Raw genomic sequence first — 16,538 nt, 5'->3', positions numbered from 1 at the left:
TATAATGGCAATATTAGTTATCTATACAATATGTAATACAAGTCATGTATTAAGTAAACTGAGCTGATTTTTGGAGGGCAATATTAAAAACTTAAGGATATTTATGAAATGTAAGATTCATAATTAAAAGTCCATCCTGAAATTACTGCAGAATTGCACAAAGATGTAGAATGGCTTTTCAAGTAGATGTAGTTTTCCTGTAAAAGTTTTCCAGAGTATGCCACACAAAATAGCCTGGAAAACCTCTCACTTAGATTCATGTAAATGGTGTTTGGCCTGCACTGCTGTCAGTGTGCTCTTTACTGGGGGTACATGTAGAATATTTATGATGACTGATCTTGTCTTTCCTGATTGCTCTGTAACTGAAACTGCCTCTCATTCCACAAACAGTGACATCTCTGTAAAGAAACTGTGGAGGTGATTGCATCGCATTTTTCCCTGACAGCTTATGTTTTCCTTTTGTCTCTAATGCTTGTTGAGAAAGATTTCCATGTTCAGGCTATTCAGACTGTAAACGGTGGAGTATTTTATGTGCTTTTCATACATCAGTGTATTGAGCCATTTTACTGAAAGCAAAAGAAGAAAAGCAGCATTCGGTATTCAGATGTTATCTTTTGATAAAATATAATCATTTTAAAAGCATTCCCTCAGAGTCAAGCCCAAGTCACTATTGAAAGCGAACCTGCTTCATTATTTTTTATAATTTTTTTCCAAGCACATAATCTGTTTCTAAGCATCTGACATACTAGCAACGTAACTCCCTGGGTAAATACTTTGTGTCTTCCTTTGTGCTTTTCAACAATTTTGTTCTGCACAGCCTGTACAATTTTACCTGGCGTCACTCCATCTGACCAGCCAAACACATACACACCCACATACTGTGCTCTACATTTTAGCCAAGACTCACAAAGGTGTCCATTGTTCACAGAAAACACTTGTAAATACCTTGCTTCCATGCACTTCTTGCACTGACCAATCAAACGGACAGAGGCAACCCTTGATTTTTACAGTAACCACATCTACTTACGCATACTCACTCTCCATACTTACTCTGTCACGCTCCATTAGGCAGCGCTCACTCCTCTTAATCATGTAGTTTATTGAAACTTGTCCTTTGACCCTTAATATACACAAGGAAACAGGAGACCTCAGGCATGCTTAATCAAGTATGCAGTCAGTCTTGAACTGATGTGAACTTATTGGGGTCAGAATGAGGGTGTGGAGAACAATAAAGGTTGTGTTAAAGGAACTGATTTCTTTTGTACTTTTAATAACAACATTTCCTCTCTAAGAACTGTGTATCAAGACCATGAGAACAATATGAGCACCAAGACTCCATGTATAAATGCCCTTTATGAAGGATCCTTGACCACCATTCATTAAGAAAATAATGCAGTTAGTGCAAACTGCAAAAACTGATCTCAAACCTGCAGTAAGGGGACTGTTAATCTATAGCTTGCACTGTAACTTCTGGAATCTGATCAATTCAAGGAAAAAGGGGAAGAGAAACTGGCTTATCAGAAAACATACCAAATAAGCAGAGAGGTGAAACTAGTTATGAAGTCATACAAGATGTGTATGGGGCAGAGCTGGTGACAGGACCTTGTGTAACCAATCAGCATGTAACTGGTGTTGCTTTTTATAAGTCTGGCGTCACCTCGGCTCTAGCTGGACCAATGGCTTTCAGTTGTCATTTAAAAGTACAATAATAATAATAATAATAAATAAGTCAGTAATTAGTAAAAGCAATGAACAAAATGTGTGTATTTTCCTTTAAACCACAAAATTGAATTTGACTGGCACACAACACACATCCAGGAAACAAAGTAAGAAGGTGCTTCATTGTGATTGAATGAACCTCTTTGGGATGAGCTAATATATAACATGTTGGTTACATAATGTCCTGTATTCATCAACACTGACTTGTTGATGAATGGTGGTGACAGAGGTCACATGGCATGTAGACTTGTATGTCACCCAACAACTACTAGGCGATTGTCATTCATGCCCTGCCCCCTAAAGATTCATAGTGCATGCAGTAGGAGTAGTTGAAACTAACACATTAACCCTGACATATATAAAGGACCGATACTCTGCACTTCCAGGGGAATATATAAGGAGTGTCAAATATTTAAGTTACCTTACATATTGTAAATTATAGTAGGTTACACTAAAGAGTACTCAGTCATATCTATAATGGTGTAGTATCACAAGTGGTGTGTGTGATTTTACGTCACAAGATTGCATCAAAGATATATGACTGGAATTTATGCACACATTATTGTATGTATTTCAAAAGTTGCAGTTTTTTGCAGTTGCAGTTTTTTCAATTACTGTTAATTAAATAAGATTTTCTGTTATGCATTAAATATAGATTATATGTCATATTATGCATACATATTTATTTTCCTGGAAAAGATACTTAAAAGGAAGTGCATGTTTTAATAAGAAGAATGCAAGTAGAAGCAAACAACCAAGGTAGTGTGCCAGAAGGGACTAAAAAGGTTCAAAGAATGAAAACAAACAACTTTTTTGCAGAATGTAACAGAAAACAGTAACCAAGTCATTTTGAATTATTCCAGAGAGAAATTATTTTTTTTTAATGCTGGTAAATGGTTATAACCAGTACATTTTGTTCCAATAATTTTTTAATGAAAGCAAAGGCTAAAGGTTTTATCACAGTAAAATGTATAAAATTACACCTCTGTGTTGCCTGAAATAACATGTGCTTTGATCCTGAAGGACACCTCTGCATCACACATTTCTTTGCCTAATGCTGTGGACTTTTTTTCCAAATACGTGTAATTACTACATGCACGGTTAATCCAGGTACAAGCAAAACATTGGGATTTCTCTGGCTTGTTTTTCAAGACAACTTTGCTTGTTTCTGGGATCTGGGAACACTGAAACTAGCATTTCATCCACCATTAGCTCAGAGTGCTGTCATTCAGGCCTGGTTCTACAGGGGTGGTTGAGGGTGATAAGTACCCTCAAACAAACGTTAGAGCACGTTAGAAACGTGAAGCACATCAATGCTTCAGTGCTCGAATTGATTCCAATCTTATGGGGGCACTGATTAAATGTGTAAGCCAAATATTACTGTACATTGGCAAAGTCGTTTTTTTGAATTCCAGCGAATACATACACAAAATCCCTTCATCAAAATTAATAAATGTATTATTTTTCCAATCAGTGTCCTAATTTGCAGCACAGCATTCTGCTTTCAGCCTACGCACATGTATTTATTTGGTTACGAACTCCGCTAATGCTTACAGAATTCAAAGGGGAATTATCGCACTTAACCCACCACCTGCTGCATACGCCAAATCCAAACATGAACTATTAGTGAAACTTGAAAACTGACTCTAGATCAGTGGTTCGGAAAACAACTTTCTTCCAACATCACTTGCTGCATTCATGTGCAGTGAAAACGTACATTAGCTATTAATGATTGTATGTAAAATAAAAAACGTTTAAACAAATGCAGTGCATTTTTTGTTTTGGACACAAAAAAGTTGTTTTGGTAGCATTAAACATGATTTAATAGCCAGTAAGCAACCAAATTGGCCTGGTTGCTAGTGAGGGTAGAGTCACATGGGGTTATCTCCTCCTGGTCACTATAATGTGGTTTGTTCTCGGTGGGGTGCATGGTGAGTTGAGAGTGGATGCCGCGGTAGATGACGTGAAGCCTCCACACGCGCTATGTCTCAACAAGCCACGTGATAGGATATGGGGTTGACGGTCTCAGACTCGGAGGTGACTAAGATTCGTTCTCCGTCACCCGGATTGAGATGAATCACTACGCGACCAGGAGGACTTAAAAGCATATTGGGAATTGGGCATTCCAAATTGGGAGAAAAAAAAAACAATTAAAAAAACATGATTTAATCTAAAAACAAATTATATACATCTTCAATTTATACAGATCACCCCTACTATTTTCAGAAGCACCCTCAGAGATTTTGATCTAGGACCGAGCCTGCTGTCACTTTAAGAAAAATTTTATTAACCGCTCATTTATTTTGTTCTTAATAGTTACCAATTGGAAAGGAGGCTACGGAACTTCCAAAACCAGAATTAAAAAATACTGTTTTTGCTCAGTAGCCTACGAATGGAAATTAAAACATAAAATTTTTAGTCCCTGGTGCCAAGACAGTGTTTTCCACAATAGCAGAGCTATTTTCTTTGCTACACACCCCAAATATTTGTAGCCATTACAAACTATTTTGAAAATGTCAAATATTACATGTTCGAAATATTCTCAAAAACTAAAATACTGTTCATGCATTTTTTTTTGCCACACCCACTGAAAACAAATTGATGACATGTTTTCTAGTTTGCAACATGAAATCCAGTTCAACTGGCCTTAGTTCATACATTCATGACACTCTCAGATCACACGCCTCACTCAATGAATATTACTATTGTTTGTTTAGTGTTGTGAGCAAAGTAAAGTGCACTTTTTCCTTGTGTTAAAGACATAGTTGAACGTCAAACATTGTACAGTTAGATTGTGTTCTTGTAGGTCAGATTTTACAGGATGAAATTAAACATGTTTTAACAACATAAAACATCTATCATAAATATGAAAACTGCAAATCCAAATTTACCATTATATGACTGAGCTATGGCTGCAGTTAAATAATATTATTTGATGACAGAAAGGTGGAGAATCACAAAGGTGTCACAGAGAATGAACACTACACTTTACTAACTTACACATAACACTTAACATTTCCACATATCAGAGCCTAAACTCTGACACTTTCATGTACACAGCAAAGAATGGCGAATTATTAACAGACTGGTTTTAACCTGGAACCTGGAATATGACCTTCAACTCTTCAACAAACCAAAAACACTGATACACAGTTTGTGTGAGTAAAAAAGAGAGAAAGAAGGGTGTTTCATGATTAAGTTTCATCTTGGATGGCCCTGCTTTGTACTACAATTTATTCATTCTCAGCTGTACCTTTTTTCTTCCATGTCTCTCACTCAACTCTTTGCCCCTCCCTCACCCACTCTTTCTCTCTCTCTCTCTCTCTCTCTCTCTCTCTCTCTCTCTCAAGTCCTCGCTCAACCTGTTTATCAGAGCTGGGTTGTCCTCTGCCCTCTCTCTCTCTCTGTCTGTCTCCCTCCCTCTCTTCCTCTCTCTCACTCAAGCTCTCTCACACACTCCCTAAGTACAAAGGGGAGGATTTTGCTTCCTTTAATTAATAACCTGTGGAATTCAGAAATTCAAGGCTGTCTGTAGTAAAAACACACGCCAAGTAGAGCTTGGCTTCTTTTTCCTCATTCTCTCTTGCAGATATTTCAGACGTTTTTTGAATTCACCAGGTGGAAAAACTATGGCTGATCAAATGTCTTCAGATTACTTCAGCTGCCCTCTATGTACAGAGCTCCTGAGGGACCCAGTGGCGATCCCGTGCGGTCACAGCTTCTGCATGGACTGTATAAGCGGCTATTGGAATGAGGCAGATTACACTGGGATCTACGTCTGTCCCCAGTGTCGGATCACATTCACCCAGAGACCTGTGCTCAGGCCAAACGCTACTCTCACCAAAGTTGCTGAGAAAATCAAGAAAACTGGCTTAAACCTCAATTTGATGCCTCCCAGTAATGGAAGCTTTGCTGGCCCTGGGGATGTTCCTTGCGACTACTGTACTGGCAAAAAGCTCAAGGCTGTCAAGTCCTGCCTCAACTGCCTTGCCTCTTACTGCGAAAAACACCTGAAACCCCACTACGAGTCAGCCACCTTCAAGAGGCACAAGCTGGTGGATGAACTTGGGAACCTGGACCGTAAGATCTGCCCTCAGCACCAGAAGAGCCTGGAGTTGTTCTGTCGCACAGACCAGATGTGTATTTGTGCTATCTGTACTGTCAGTGAGCACAAGGGGCATGATATTATCTCAGCCGAAGCAGAAAGAGGGGAAAAACAGGTAAACTCAATGTAAAACACTTAATCTAAATAAACTGTAATAAATGAGTGTGTTTGTTTACGAAGGTAGCTACTAGGTTGCTGAGAGACTACAGAGGTGATTGTGTGGTTAAGTTTAGGTTTCAACATTATATCATTTAAATATTTTCCTTCTGGAAATTATATAAGCTATAGGTTTTCTATTATGAGGTTCTTTTAAATAAGCAGAGAATGACTGATCCAGATCATTACAAAGATCTGATGAGGATATGCATTAGAAGTGTAGGACATGATGATTAAAAAGATAGACATGGTTGGGGCAGGGGGACACATTAGTAAAACAGTAACCAAAACTTAGATATAGTTTTCCAATAAAACTCACAAGGTATAGGGAGTCAAACTACAGGGCATATTCCTTTATAAAGTGCAATTGAAGAGATTACGTGACTTAAAGGTTGTTCTAACCTGGCCTCCTCTCTGGAAAAATCTGTTTTTGCTGTGGGAAAAATAACTGTTCTAGGTAATGAGATGAGAAACAGGGCAGGTCAGGATTCTGGTGTAGGGAAAGGCAGGTCCCGTGAAGGAATGTGTGTTTGAAAAAAATCAGGTGGGAATGTACAGACCCCAACCCCCCAAAACTAGAGCACTGCTTTTTGTACCTTGACCCATCTCTAAAGTCATCATAAACCTCAGCAGATAAGTATACTGTAGCTGTGGACAGCTGCATCTTCAAACTGATTACTTAGCAGAGATTTGTGCATTAAAAACAACCCAATAGATTCCTGAAAACATTATCATTGTGAGTCAATGAATAAAGTAACTATAAGGATAATGACAACAATGAAATCACCGAAACTATACAGATACTGCTGTGATGTTTATTGATTCATCAATACAGACCATTGCATATAAGGAAGACCTTCAAAGGTTTAAGACTTCAAAGCTTTCCTTCAATTCATTATTACTGGACAACCAACATACATCTGTGCTCAAGCAAGGAGGGATGAGAGGGGACGATTTGTTATTGTACTGTTTTGACCAAACTCTCATGGATACTGTTTAGATAATTTTATCGGTGATCTAATATTTATGCATCCACTAATTGCAAATGTTTTTTTTTTTTGTTCTGTTAAACACCGGAAATCCCAGATTGAAACCCTATCTCCCATAGCACACACACTTGCAGACGTGTGTGTGTGCACGTGTGCGCGCACACACGCACCCCCCGCCACCCCCACCCAGATTCTCCAAATTCCTGGTTCAGTGAGTTCTAAAGCCCCCTCCTCTTTCCTTAAAAAAATATCAAGCATTTGCACCTTGAAACATCTCTCTGCCCAGCTGCATTCCAGGCTTGACAAACATTTCCCTCTCTTTTCAAAAATAAAGGCACCCATGTGAAGCAGGTTCTACAAATTCTGGAAAATTCTATAACACACATTTAGCGTACATGAAGATTTGTGACTAGAGGAAATATGTAAAATTGTGATGAAGTGACCAATAACAATAAAAAAAATTATATTCATGAAAACAAATACTGAGTTACGTTTTCTCTTTTTTATTTTGTGTATGGACAGAAACTTCTTGGAGTGTCTCAGGCTGAGATCAGACAGAAATTCCAGCAGAGGACCAAAGAACTGGAGGAACTAAAGACAGCTGTAGATTCTCTGAAAGTATGTTTCAGACTCAATGTAATAGTTAAAATCTATCCTTACTGCTCCTATCAAAGACACACAGTAATATATTAGACCAATACATAACTATCCTGAAAAAGATAATAAGGCACCAGAACATCTGTCTATTAAGTAATTCTGTAACTGTTTAAATCTGTGAAAAAACAAACAGTCCTTGAAACTGGCCATAATTGTTCTTTTGTTCTTCACAGAGCAATCTAGATGTTTGTACTTTAGATATGTGCTGATACATAGCTGCAGTAGCAGCTTGGATATTTATAATGAGCTGTAAAGCTGATCCAGAAGCTATTATTTGAAGAAGAAAAAAACACTGCACATTACAAAGAGAGACAATTACCCAGTGTGCTGAAATAGTTGTCAATGATCAGGCACCCTAAAATTTTGATTGGTTTTCACTTCAGAGCTCTGCACAAAGAACAATGGCCGAAAGCAAGAAGATGTTTGATGAGATGATCACCTCCATTGAGAGGATGAGATCAGAGGTCACCAAACTGATCAATATCAATGAGAGGGCTGCATTCAGTCAGGCAGAGGGGCTGATGGAGCGACTGGAGCAAGAGATTGATGAGCTGAAAAAGAAAGAAACTGGTCTCAAACAACTCTACAGCACTGAGGACCACATCCACTTCTTACAGGTATTCGGATTCTCTTTACTATACGAACGTAGATGTAAACTCATTGTTACCTTATAGTGTTTCTGTAATCAAGGCATTCAGCACAGTATTACATGTATTTTTAGGGGCTGTTCACACCAAACATGTTTTTGAGTCCATCATGTTTTTTTAAATAGTTTTTCTGTGCCAGATAAACGTCTTTGACCATTGCGTTCACTCACACTTCAACTTTTGATTTTGAAAAACACATCAAGACATCTACGCTCAGTTCTACTCATTGCAATGCATCTAGCTTATTTGATGCAAGAGCATTTTCAGTCTGAACGATAAGTTAGGATTTCTTTTTTTTCATTACTGGAAGGCTCTATTTTTGGTAAAGCTGCCATACTTGTACATTTTATACATCTGGCAGATGCTTTTATCAAAGTGACATGCATTGCATTCAAGGTATAGGTTTTATCAGTTAGTGTGTTCCCTTGGAATCTACCTGATGTCATTGGTGTTGTTAGAGCCTTGTTCAGTTAGAAATCAAACTTTACCAGACTTGACTAGATTTCTCTATTTGTCAACAGAATTTTAATTATCTCTGCACCCCAACTGATGATGGCTTCATACCTAGAGTGTCTCTGAATCCTGATTTCTCCTTCAGTGCAGCCAGGAAAGCTGTGGCTCAGATCAAAGAGAAGCTGGAGGAGCTGGGCAGAGAGGAACTGCGAAAGGTCACAAAATCAGGTCAGAGCACAGATATTTCCACATACAAGGCACACACACACACACACACACACACACACACACACACACACACACACACACATATTGGCAGATTGCAGATTGCCTGAGGTTGTCTTTCAACATTTTCTCGTAGTCTTCCATATTCATTATTCCTTCGACACTGATGAGATTTCCAGTTCCAGACGCACTGAAACATCCCCACAGCTTTATACTCCCACTGCCATGTTTCACTGTGGGAATGGTGTTCTTTGGGTTGAGCGCCTCTCCCTTCTTTCTCCAAACATAGGCAACATCTCTATGGCCAAAGAGCTCTAGTTTTGTCGCATCTGACCAAAGGACACATTTCCAGTATGCATCATTTTTCTCTAGGTTGTCCTTGGCAAACTTCAGTCTAGCTTGGAGGTGTCTCTTCTTCAGAAGTGGAGTTTTTCTTGGTCTGCAACCTCGCAGTCCATTCCTGTGCAGGGCTCTAGTGAATGTCTTCGTTGAGACATCAATCCTAGACTTGGCTAAATCATTCACTAGTGTCTTGGCAGTTGCTCTTGGGTCTTTAGAAACCTCTCACACCAGCTTTCTTTCCAAGTTTTTTGAAATCTTTCACTTCCTGCCTCTGCCAGTCTTGTTCTCTACTGTGTGGGTTTCTTCAAACTTCTTGATAATACTTCTCACGGCAGTTCTTGAAACCTGAAAATGCGTTGATAAATGTGTATATCCTTCTCCTGCTTTGTGAGCATTAACAATTCTATTTTTTTTTTTTTAAGTCTAAACAAATTTATTTTGTCTTTGCCATAATGACAGTTTTATATTACTTCACTAGTTGTTTTGCAAGATACTAATCCTCAGTTTGAAGCGCAACTTAAAGGCTTGGTGGATTAATTAGGTTAATTAGGCGAGTTAGGTTAATTAGGCAAGTCATTGGATAACAATGGTTGTTTTCATAGCCAATCAAACAGATCATTTCTTAAGGGGCTAATAATATTCACCTTAGCAGTTTTTAAAAAATTTTTTATAATTATTTTATTTCAGGCAAATTGAAATAAATAAGGCTTTCTCCAGGGGAAAAATATAATAAGAAAAACTGTGTTAAAATCTTCTTGCTCTGTTAAACATCACTTGGGAAAGTTTGAAAAAGAATTGAAATTTCATAGGGGGGCTAAGAATTTTGTCTTCAACTGTATATATATATATATATATATATATATATATATATGCTGATCAGCTACAACATTAAAACCACTAACAGGTGAAGTGAATAAAATGTATTATCTCATTACAATGGCACCCGTCAAAGGGGTGGGATATATTAGGCAGCATATGAACAGTCAGTTCTTCAATTTCATGTTTTGGAAGCAAATTGTGATGGTTAGCATCTCCAAAATGGCAGGTCTTGTGGGGTGTTTCTGGTATGCAGTGGTTAGTACCTACCAAAAGTGGTCCAAGGAAGGACAACCGGTTAACCGGTGACATTGCCATGGGCACCCAAGGATCATTAATGCACATGGGGTGCAAAGGATAGCCATCTGGTCCGATCCCACAGATGAGCTACTGTAGCACAAACTGCTAAAAAACTTAATTCTGGCAATGATAGAAAGGTGTGAGAACATAGTGCATCGCAGCTTGCTGCATATTGGGCTACGTAGCCACAGACCAGTCAGAGTGCACATGCTGACTCCTGTCCACCACCAAAAGTGTCTACAATGGGCCTGTGAGTGTCAGAACTGGACCATGGAGCAATGGAAGAAGGTGGCCTGGTCAGATGAATCACGTGTTCGTTTATGTCATGTGGACGGCCAGGTACGTGTGTGTCGTTTACCTGGGGAAGAGATGTCAGCAGGATGCACTATGGGAAGAAGGCAGGCCGGCAGAGTCAGTGTGATGCTCTGGGCAATTCTTTGCTGAGAAACCTTGTGTCCTGTGATTCATGTGGATGTTACTTTCAAACGTACCACCTACCTAAAAAATGTTGCAGACCACATACACCCCTTCATGGCAACGGTTTTCCCTGATGGCAGTGGCCTCTTTCAGCAGAATAATTCACCCTGCCACACAGCAAAGATTGTTCAGGAATGATTTGAGGAACATGACCAGGTGTTCAAGGTGTTACTTGGCCTCCAAATTCCCCGGATCTCAATCCGATTGAGCATCTATGGGAAGTGCTGGACCAAAAAGTCTGATACATGGAGGCACCACCTCGCAATTTACGGGACTTAAAGGATTAGTTCATCCAAAAATGAACATTTGCTGATAATGTACACACCCTCATGTCATCCAAGATTTATCTGAGTTTCTTTCTTCATCAAAACAGAATTTAAGATTTTTAGGATTTCATTTCAGGCCTCCTCCTTTAAATAATGCAAGCCAATGTACTCCATTTTTTGAAGGTCCAAAATGTATATTTAGCGTGCATCAAAATAATCCACATGACTCCAGTCAACAAATAAAGTTCTTCTGATTATTTTTAGAAACAAAACAATACTTATTTACTTTTTAACTACAAATGTTTGCTTCCAAACATCTCTGTGACGCGCTCATGAAAGGGATGACGTCAGCTCGTTGGTATGGTCATGCATCACGTGGAGGAGGCAAGAAGTGCTTCATTGTTTACAAGAGAAACTTGCACAGATCACAGACCAAGCACCGTTTACAAACCAAAACAGTCTGAAACTATTAAAAATAATGAAATAAAAAAATAATTTCCACATAATAATAAAAAAAAAAACATTACTGCAGTAAATAGCCATCTTTTTTTTCTCGGAGCAATGCATTATCTACTTGTGCTTTTTCTTTAGCAGAAATACAGTATATAGGCTATATGACTGTCAGGAATTCAAGCCACACAAGCTGTAGTTAGTGAAACCAAGTGCGAGAGCATTTACTGAGATTCACAGGGTTTATAGTGTTTACACAGTGAGATCAATGGTTCAGGTGTTATCACACAGAAGAGAGGCTTCGCAAACTGAAGAAGAGGTATCTGGTGAAACAGCAGAGATAGCACTAAACATATATTGATGAAGATCAAGAGCAAATATAGACAGGTAAATAAATACTGTGTATCCTTTGTGTGAGACTTGACAATGAAGTGGCGTAGGTGAGTTATTTATGCAAGCAGTGATGAGCGAGTTAATTGAGTGCAGGTGCTGGGAATTAGAAATCGGGTGATGAGGAGCAGAGCGCTGATGAAGGCGTGACAAAGTTTTCACACATACATGAGTTCACTGGAAAAACAGCATGGGCACAGCCGATGAATTTAGATATTGACCCTTTGTTTCTTTCGATGGTCTGAAATCCTTAGGGGTAAAATGTTCATTCCATACCCTCCAATATTTGAGAGAAAATAGGGGTGTACTGATATCCAGGTTCAGCACGATAAGCCAATCGCTCATGTAAATATTTTTCCCGGTGTGCCTTTTCGTTGGTATTTCTGAAGGTTGAAGCATCCAGGATACACACCAAGGATCCCAAATGATCATTTTGAACAATAGACTTAAACAAATACAAATCTACAGCAAAGACAATTAAACGTTTGTACAGCACTGCTTCTGTTGTAAACAATGAAGCGCTTCCTGCCTCCTCCGCCACGTGACACTTGACCTTACCAACAAGCTTACATCATCCCTTTCATTAGTGTGCGTCACAGAGATGTATGAAAGTTAAAATATAGTTTTTTTTTTTCTACAAATAATCAATTGTTTGGGTTCAGAAGAACTTTATTTGTCGACTGGAGTCATGTGGATTATTTTGATGCACCATAAATATGCATTTTGGACCATCAAAAAATGGAGTACATTCATTTGCATTGTTTAAAGGAGGAGGTCTGAAACGCTCCTCCTTTTAGAATTCAATTTTTTTTTTAATTCTATTTTGATGAAGAAAGAAACTGGATGGCCTGAGGGTGAGTAAATTATCAGCAAATTTTCATTTCAAGTCAAGTGGTTTTTATTGTCGTTTCAACCATATACAGTTAGTACAGTACACAGCAAAACGAGACAACGTTCCTCCAGGACCATGGTGCTACATAAAAACAACAAAGGACCAACACAGGACCACATGAGACTACACAACAAAATAAAATACCTATATAAAAACCTATATATACCTATATAAAGTGCACGTGCAAACATGTGCAAAAAGTATGGGACAGTACAACAAATTTCTGACAATGAACAGGACAATAGACAAAGTGCAGCGCCGACCAGTACACATTTCCTGTAAGTTGCGAGGTGGTGCCTCCATGTATCGAACTTGTTGGTCCAGCACATCCCACAGATGCTCAATCGGATTGAGATCTGGGGAATTTGGAGGCCAAGTCAACAAGTCAATATACCTTTGTTTGTTATTCTGAGCACATTGCCCGCTCTTATATTTAAACTTACATTTTAGACGAGAAAGTCTAAAACTGATTACAGTTTCGTTCAAAAGAGCTTTATCCACTAATGCTTTATCGGATTGTGAACTCTGTATTTTAGTTCAATGCAGTTTATTAGAAAGGTATAATCTCAGGGCAAGCTATCAGATAATCTGATATAACCCAATAAATAGTTCAGATTTTATCTTTGACAATCAGGCTTGTTGATGACTCTTCATCTGGTACCTAGTGCACATGACATGGAAGACATGTGATTGTGTTCAGAGTGTAAACAGGGCTAAGAGTTCCTCCACTCGGTTTCCCGTTCACTGAGAAACCTGCAAATTATAACAAAAGAGCTATTCTGATTGGATGAAGCAAGAAGCTATCGAACAATTCTATTTTGAAAGAGTATCAACAATAGAATTTTGTCCTTACTTAGTTCTGATGGCATAAATTTGCATGTTTAATTCAGTAATTTATTGTAAATCATGTTTTACTGATGAGCACTGTTATGTTTTATAACAGTGAATGAAGTACCCGTGTACACTCTGGAGAAACGCACAAAGGAGAAAAGCACCAGAGGTAAGGTGTAATTACCAACTATTATCAGACACGATTTGAGCAAATATAAGAAAAAAACATGGCCACAAGATGACAATTGTAGAAAATACAAGACGATATATATATGGCATTTTACAGTGTGTTTTTCTTTCTGTTCAGTAAAAGAAGTCTATACAGTGGACAGTGCACCACCTGCAGAACCCAAAAACAGATCTGAATTCCTGAAATGTAAGTATTTGACAATCATGATTTTGTCTACTATAATCCAAAAGCTTCCCTTCCTCCAAAGATGACATCTTGTGCTTGTCACATTGCTTGCCATGACTCAAAAATATTCTTTATTACTAACTACAATAAATTATAAATGAAAAATATAGAGATAGACATACATAAAAATATGTTCTTACCAAGCCATTAATGCTGCCTGTTTTGTTGTGTCCATTTCCAGACTACTGTCAGCTCAAACTAGACACCCACACCGCGCATAAGGAGCTGTACATGTCGGAAGGAAACAAGAAAGTGATTAGAACACGAGACCTGCAGCCATATTCTGATAATCAAGAGCGCTTTGACAGCTTTGCTCAGGTACTGTGTCGTGAGGCACTGTCAGGTGGCCGCTTCTACTGGGAAATCGAGTGGAGTGGGGAATTCTCAATTGGAGTGGCCTATCGGGGCATTAGCCGTAAGGGTAAAGGTTCCCTGTGCTTGTTGGGCTACAACAATAAGTCTTGGAGCCTCCTCTGCTCTGACTCAGGGTATTCAGCCTGGCACGACAGAGTAGACAAGGCTGTTAATGGCCCTCACTCTTCAAGGATAGGGGTCTATCTGGACCATCCTGCAGGGGTGTTAGCCTTCTATAGCATTAGTGAGACTATGACATGTCTGTATCGTTTTGAGACCACATTTACTGAGCCCCTATATCCTGGGTTCGGGGTTGGAACATCAGTCAAGATCTGCCAATTAAAATAAGCACTTATTAAGAAGTACGAATTTCACGAAGGGTCCGAAATAAAGGACAGATATTTTTGTTGTTTGATCTATTATTAGATTTTTTTTTTACTCTGTATTTTAAGTTTGATGACATGTGCTTTTATTTTAACAATTTAACAGGTTTTGGAGGAATTATATCACTTTTCAGTAACGATTCTGTCTTCAACTATATAATTTCCTCTAGACGCATAAACAAAAAAAAAATCTTTAAAATGCCAAGATCTGCTTTTTTTTATTAATTTATCTTGAATCCTGAACATTGTGTGTATCCAAAATCATGAGCTTTGCTCCTTGCCATTGTAAAAGCAACATTTTCAGCAATGACCACTTCATGTCAATAAAGTTTTAAAGTTGTAATACATGCTGGTCTCGTTAACAAAAATAATGTTCATTTAATGATCCCTCTTTGTTTTTTTTATTACTAACAAACAACTAAAGCTATTCCAGATGTGGATCTGTAACCGGTAGCCAGCTGGTATGTAAATGGTCTGCACTAATATAGCTCCTTTTTAACCTTAGTGGTATTCAAAGCGCTTTACACTGCATCTCATTCACCCATTCACACCAATGATGGCAGAGCTGCCATGCAAGGCGCTAGCCTGCCATTGGGAGCAACTTGGGTTCAGAGTCTTGCCCAAGGACACTTCGGCATGTGGAGTCATGTGGGCCGGGAATCAAATCACCAACCATGCGATTAGTGGACAACCCGCTCTACCACCTAAGCCACAGCCACCCCAATATGTAATATGTGATAGCTGTGCAGTGTGTAAAAAAGTCTTAAATGTGCGGTAAGCTAATTTTTTCATGGAAAAGTATGCCAAAAATGTTCCTACTCCCTTAAAGGTATTAATTAAATAAGTGTCCTGAGATATCTCACCTGTCTCTGTAGACTTTGTAAACAGCAAACAAAAATGTGTCCTCGGAAATTGACGCATGTCAGTAATTTTGCTAATTTGAAGCTGCTCATGGAGGCTATGTTTGACAGTTGAGGGTGCTATTGTGCCACTGTTGTATTTGATAGCCAGAGGAACAAACAGTGATGCTCATATGATTGGTTTTGGTCTCAAAATGATCTTTGGATAGCAGGTTTTGGAATGAGGGGGCGTGACTAATCCAACGGCTCAGTCACGTGAAAGCTTCAGAGCGCTAAAATCGCTTACAGCACCTTTAAGAGAGATGCACAAGTGACAAAGGGCTTTTCTAGACTTTTCTCCAACTCCCATGCCAGGGATCGCCGGTTCAAATCCTGCTCGTGGCAGGTTGATTAGGACCGGAGACACTGGTGCCGTGACCCGGAGGGGAATAAGGTTTAGGAGGGTGAGTGCAATGGTAGCCAGCTGGAATGTGATAGCTGTCCAGTGTGTAAACCTCACACTCCTGGCTTTAAGAGAGACGCACTAGCAACCAAAGTTAGACCCATGGCTTTTCTAGCCTCCTTGCGAGTGCACCGACTCCCATGCTCTGGATAGCCAGTTCAAATCCCGCTCTGGGTGGGTCGAGCAGGACCTGTGACAGACAAATAGATCTTACAGTAACATATTTTCATTCTTCTTGAGATTTTGTTGCTGAAACCACCAAACAGATTAAAGGTGCACTCAGTAGTTTTTAAATATGTAGTCCTGGACTTAGACTGACATCAAGGTGTGTGGATGCAGTATCATTTAAATGCAATAGTTTTTAGTTAC

At 39.0% G+C, this 16,538-nt stretch overlaps 1 protein-coding gene across 1 annotated transcript; it reads left to right on the top strand.

Annotated features, from left to right (window-relative positions):
- The first annotated feature begins 5,135 nt into the window (after positions 1-5,135).
- Positions 5,136-15,212, top strand: LOC127643273 (tripartite motif-containing protein 16-like). The gene is made up of 7 exons (XM_052125944.1): positions 5,136-5,939; positions 7,492-7,587; positions 8,010-8,243; positions 8,795-8,954; positions 13,828-13,884; positions 14,023-14,091; positions 14,312-15,212. The coding sequence occupies exons 1-7, from the start codon at positions 5,349-5,351 to the stop codon at positions 14,830-14,832; spliced, it is 1,728 nt and encodes a 575-aa protein (XP_051981904.1). The 5' UTR covers positions 5,136-5,348; the 3' UTR covers positions 14,833-15,212.
- The last annotated feature ends 1,326 nt before the right edge of the window (positions 15,213-16,538 follow it).

This window comes from Xyrauchen texanus, chromosome 4 (genome assembly GCF_025860055.1).
Source record: "Xyrauchen texanus isolate HMW12.3.18 chromosome 4, RBS_HiC_50CHRs, whole genome shotgun sequence".
NCBI classification, from domain to species: domain Eukaryota; kingdom Metazoa; phylum Chordata; class Actinopteri; order Cypriniformes; family Catostomidae; genus Xyrauchen; species Xyrauchen texanus.
Note: the sequence above shows the minus strand (reverse complement) of the source record. Positions and strands in the feature narration are given on the sequence as shown.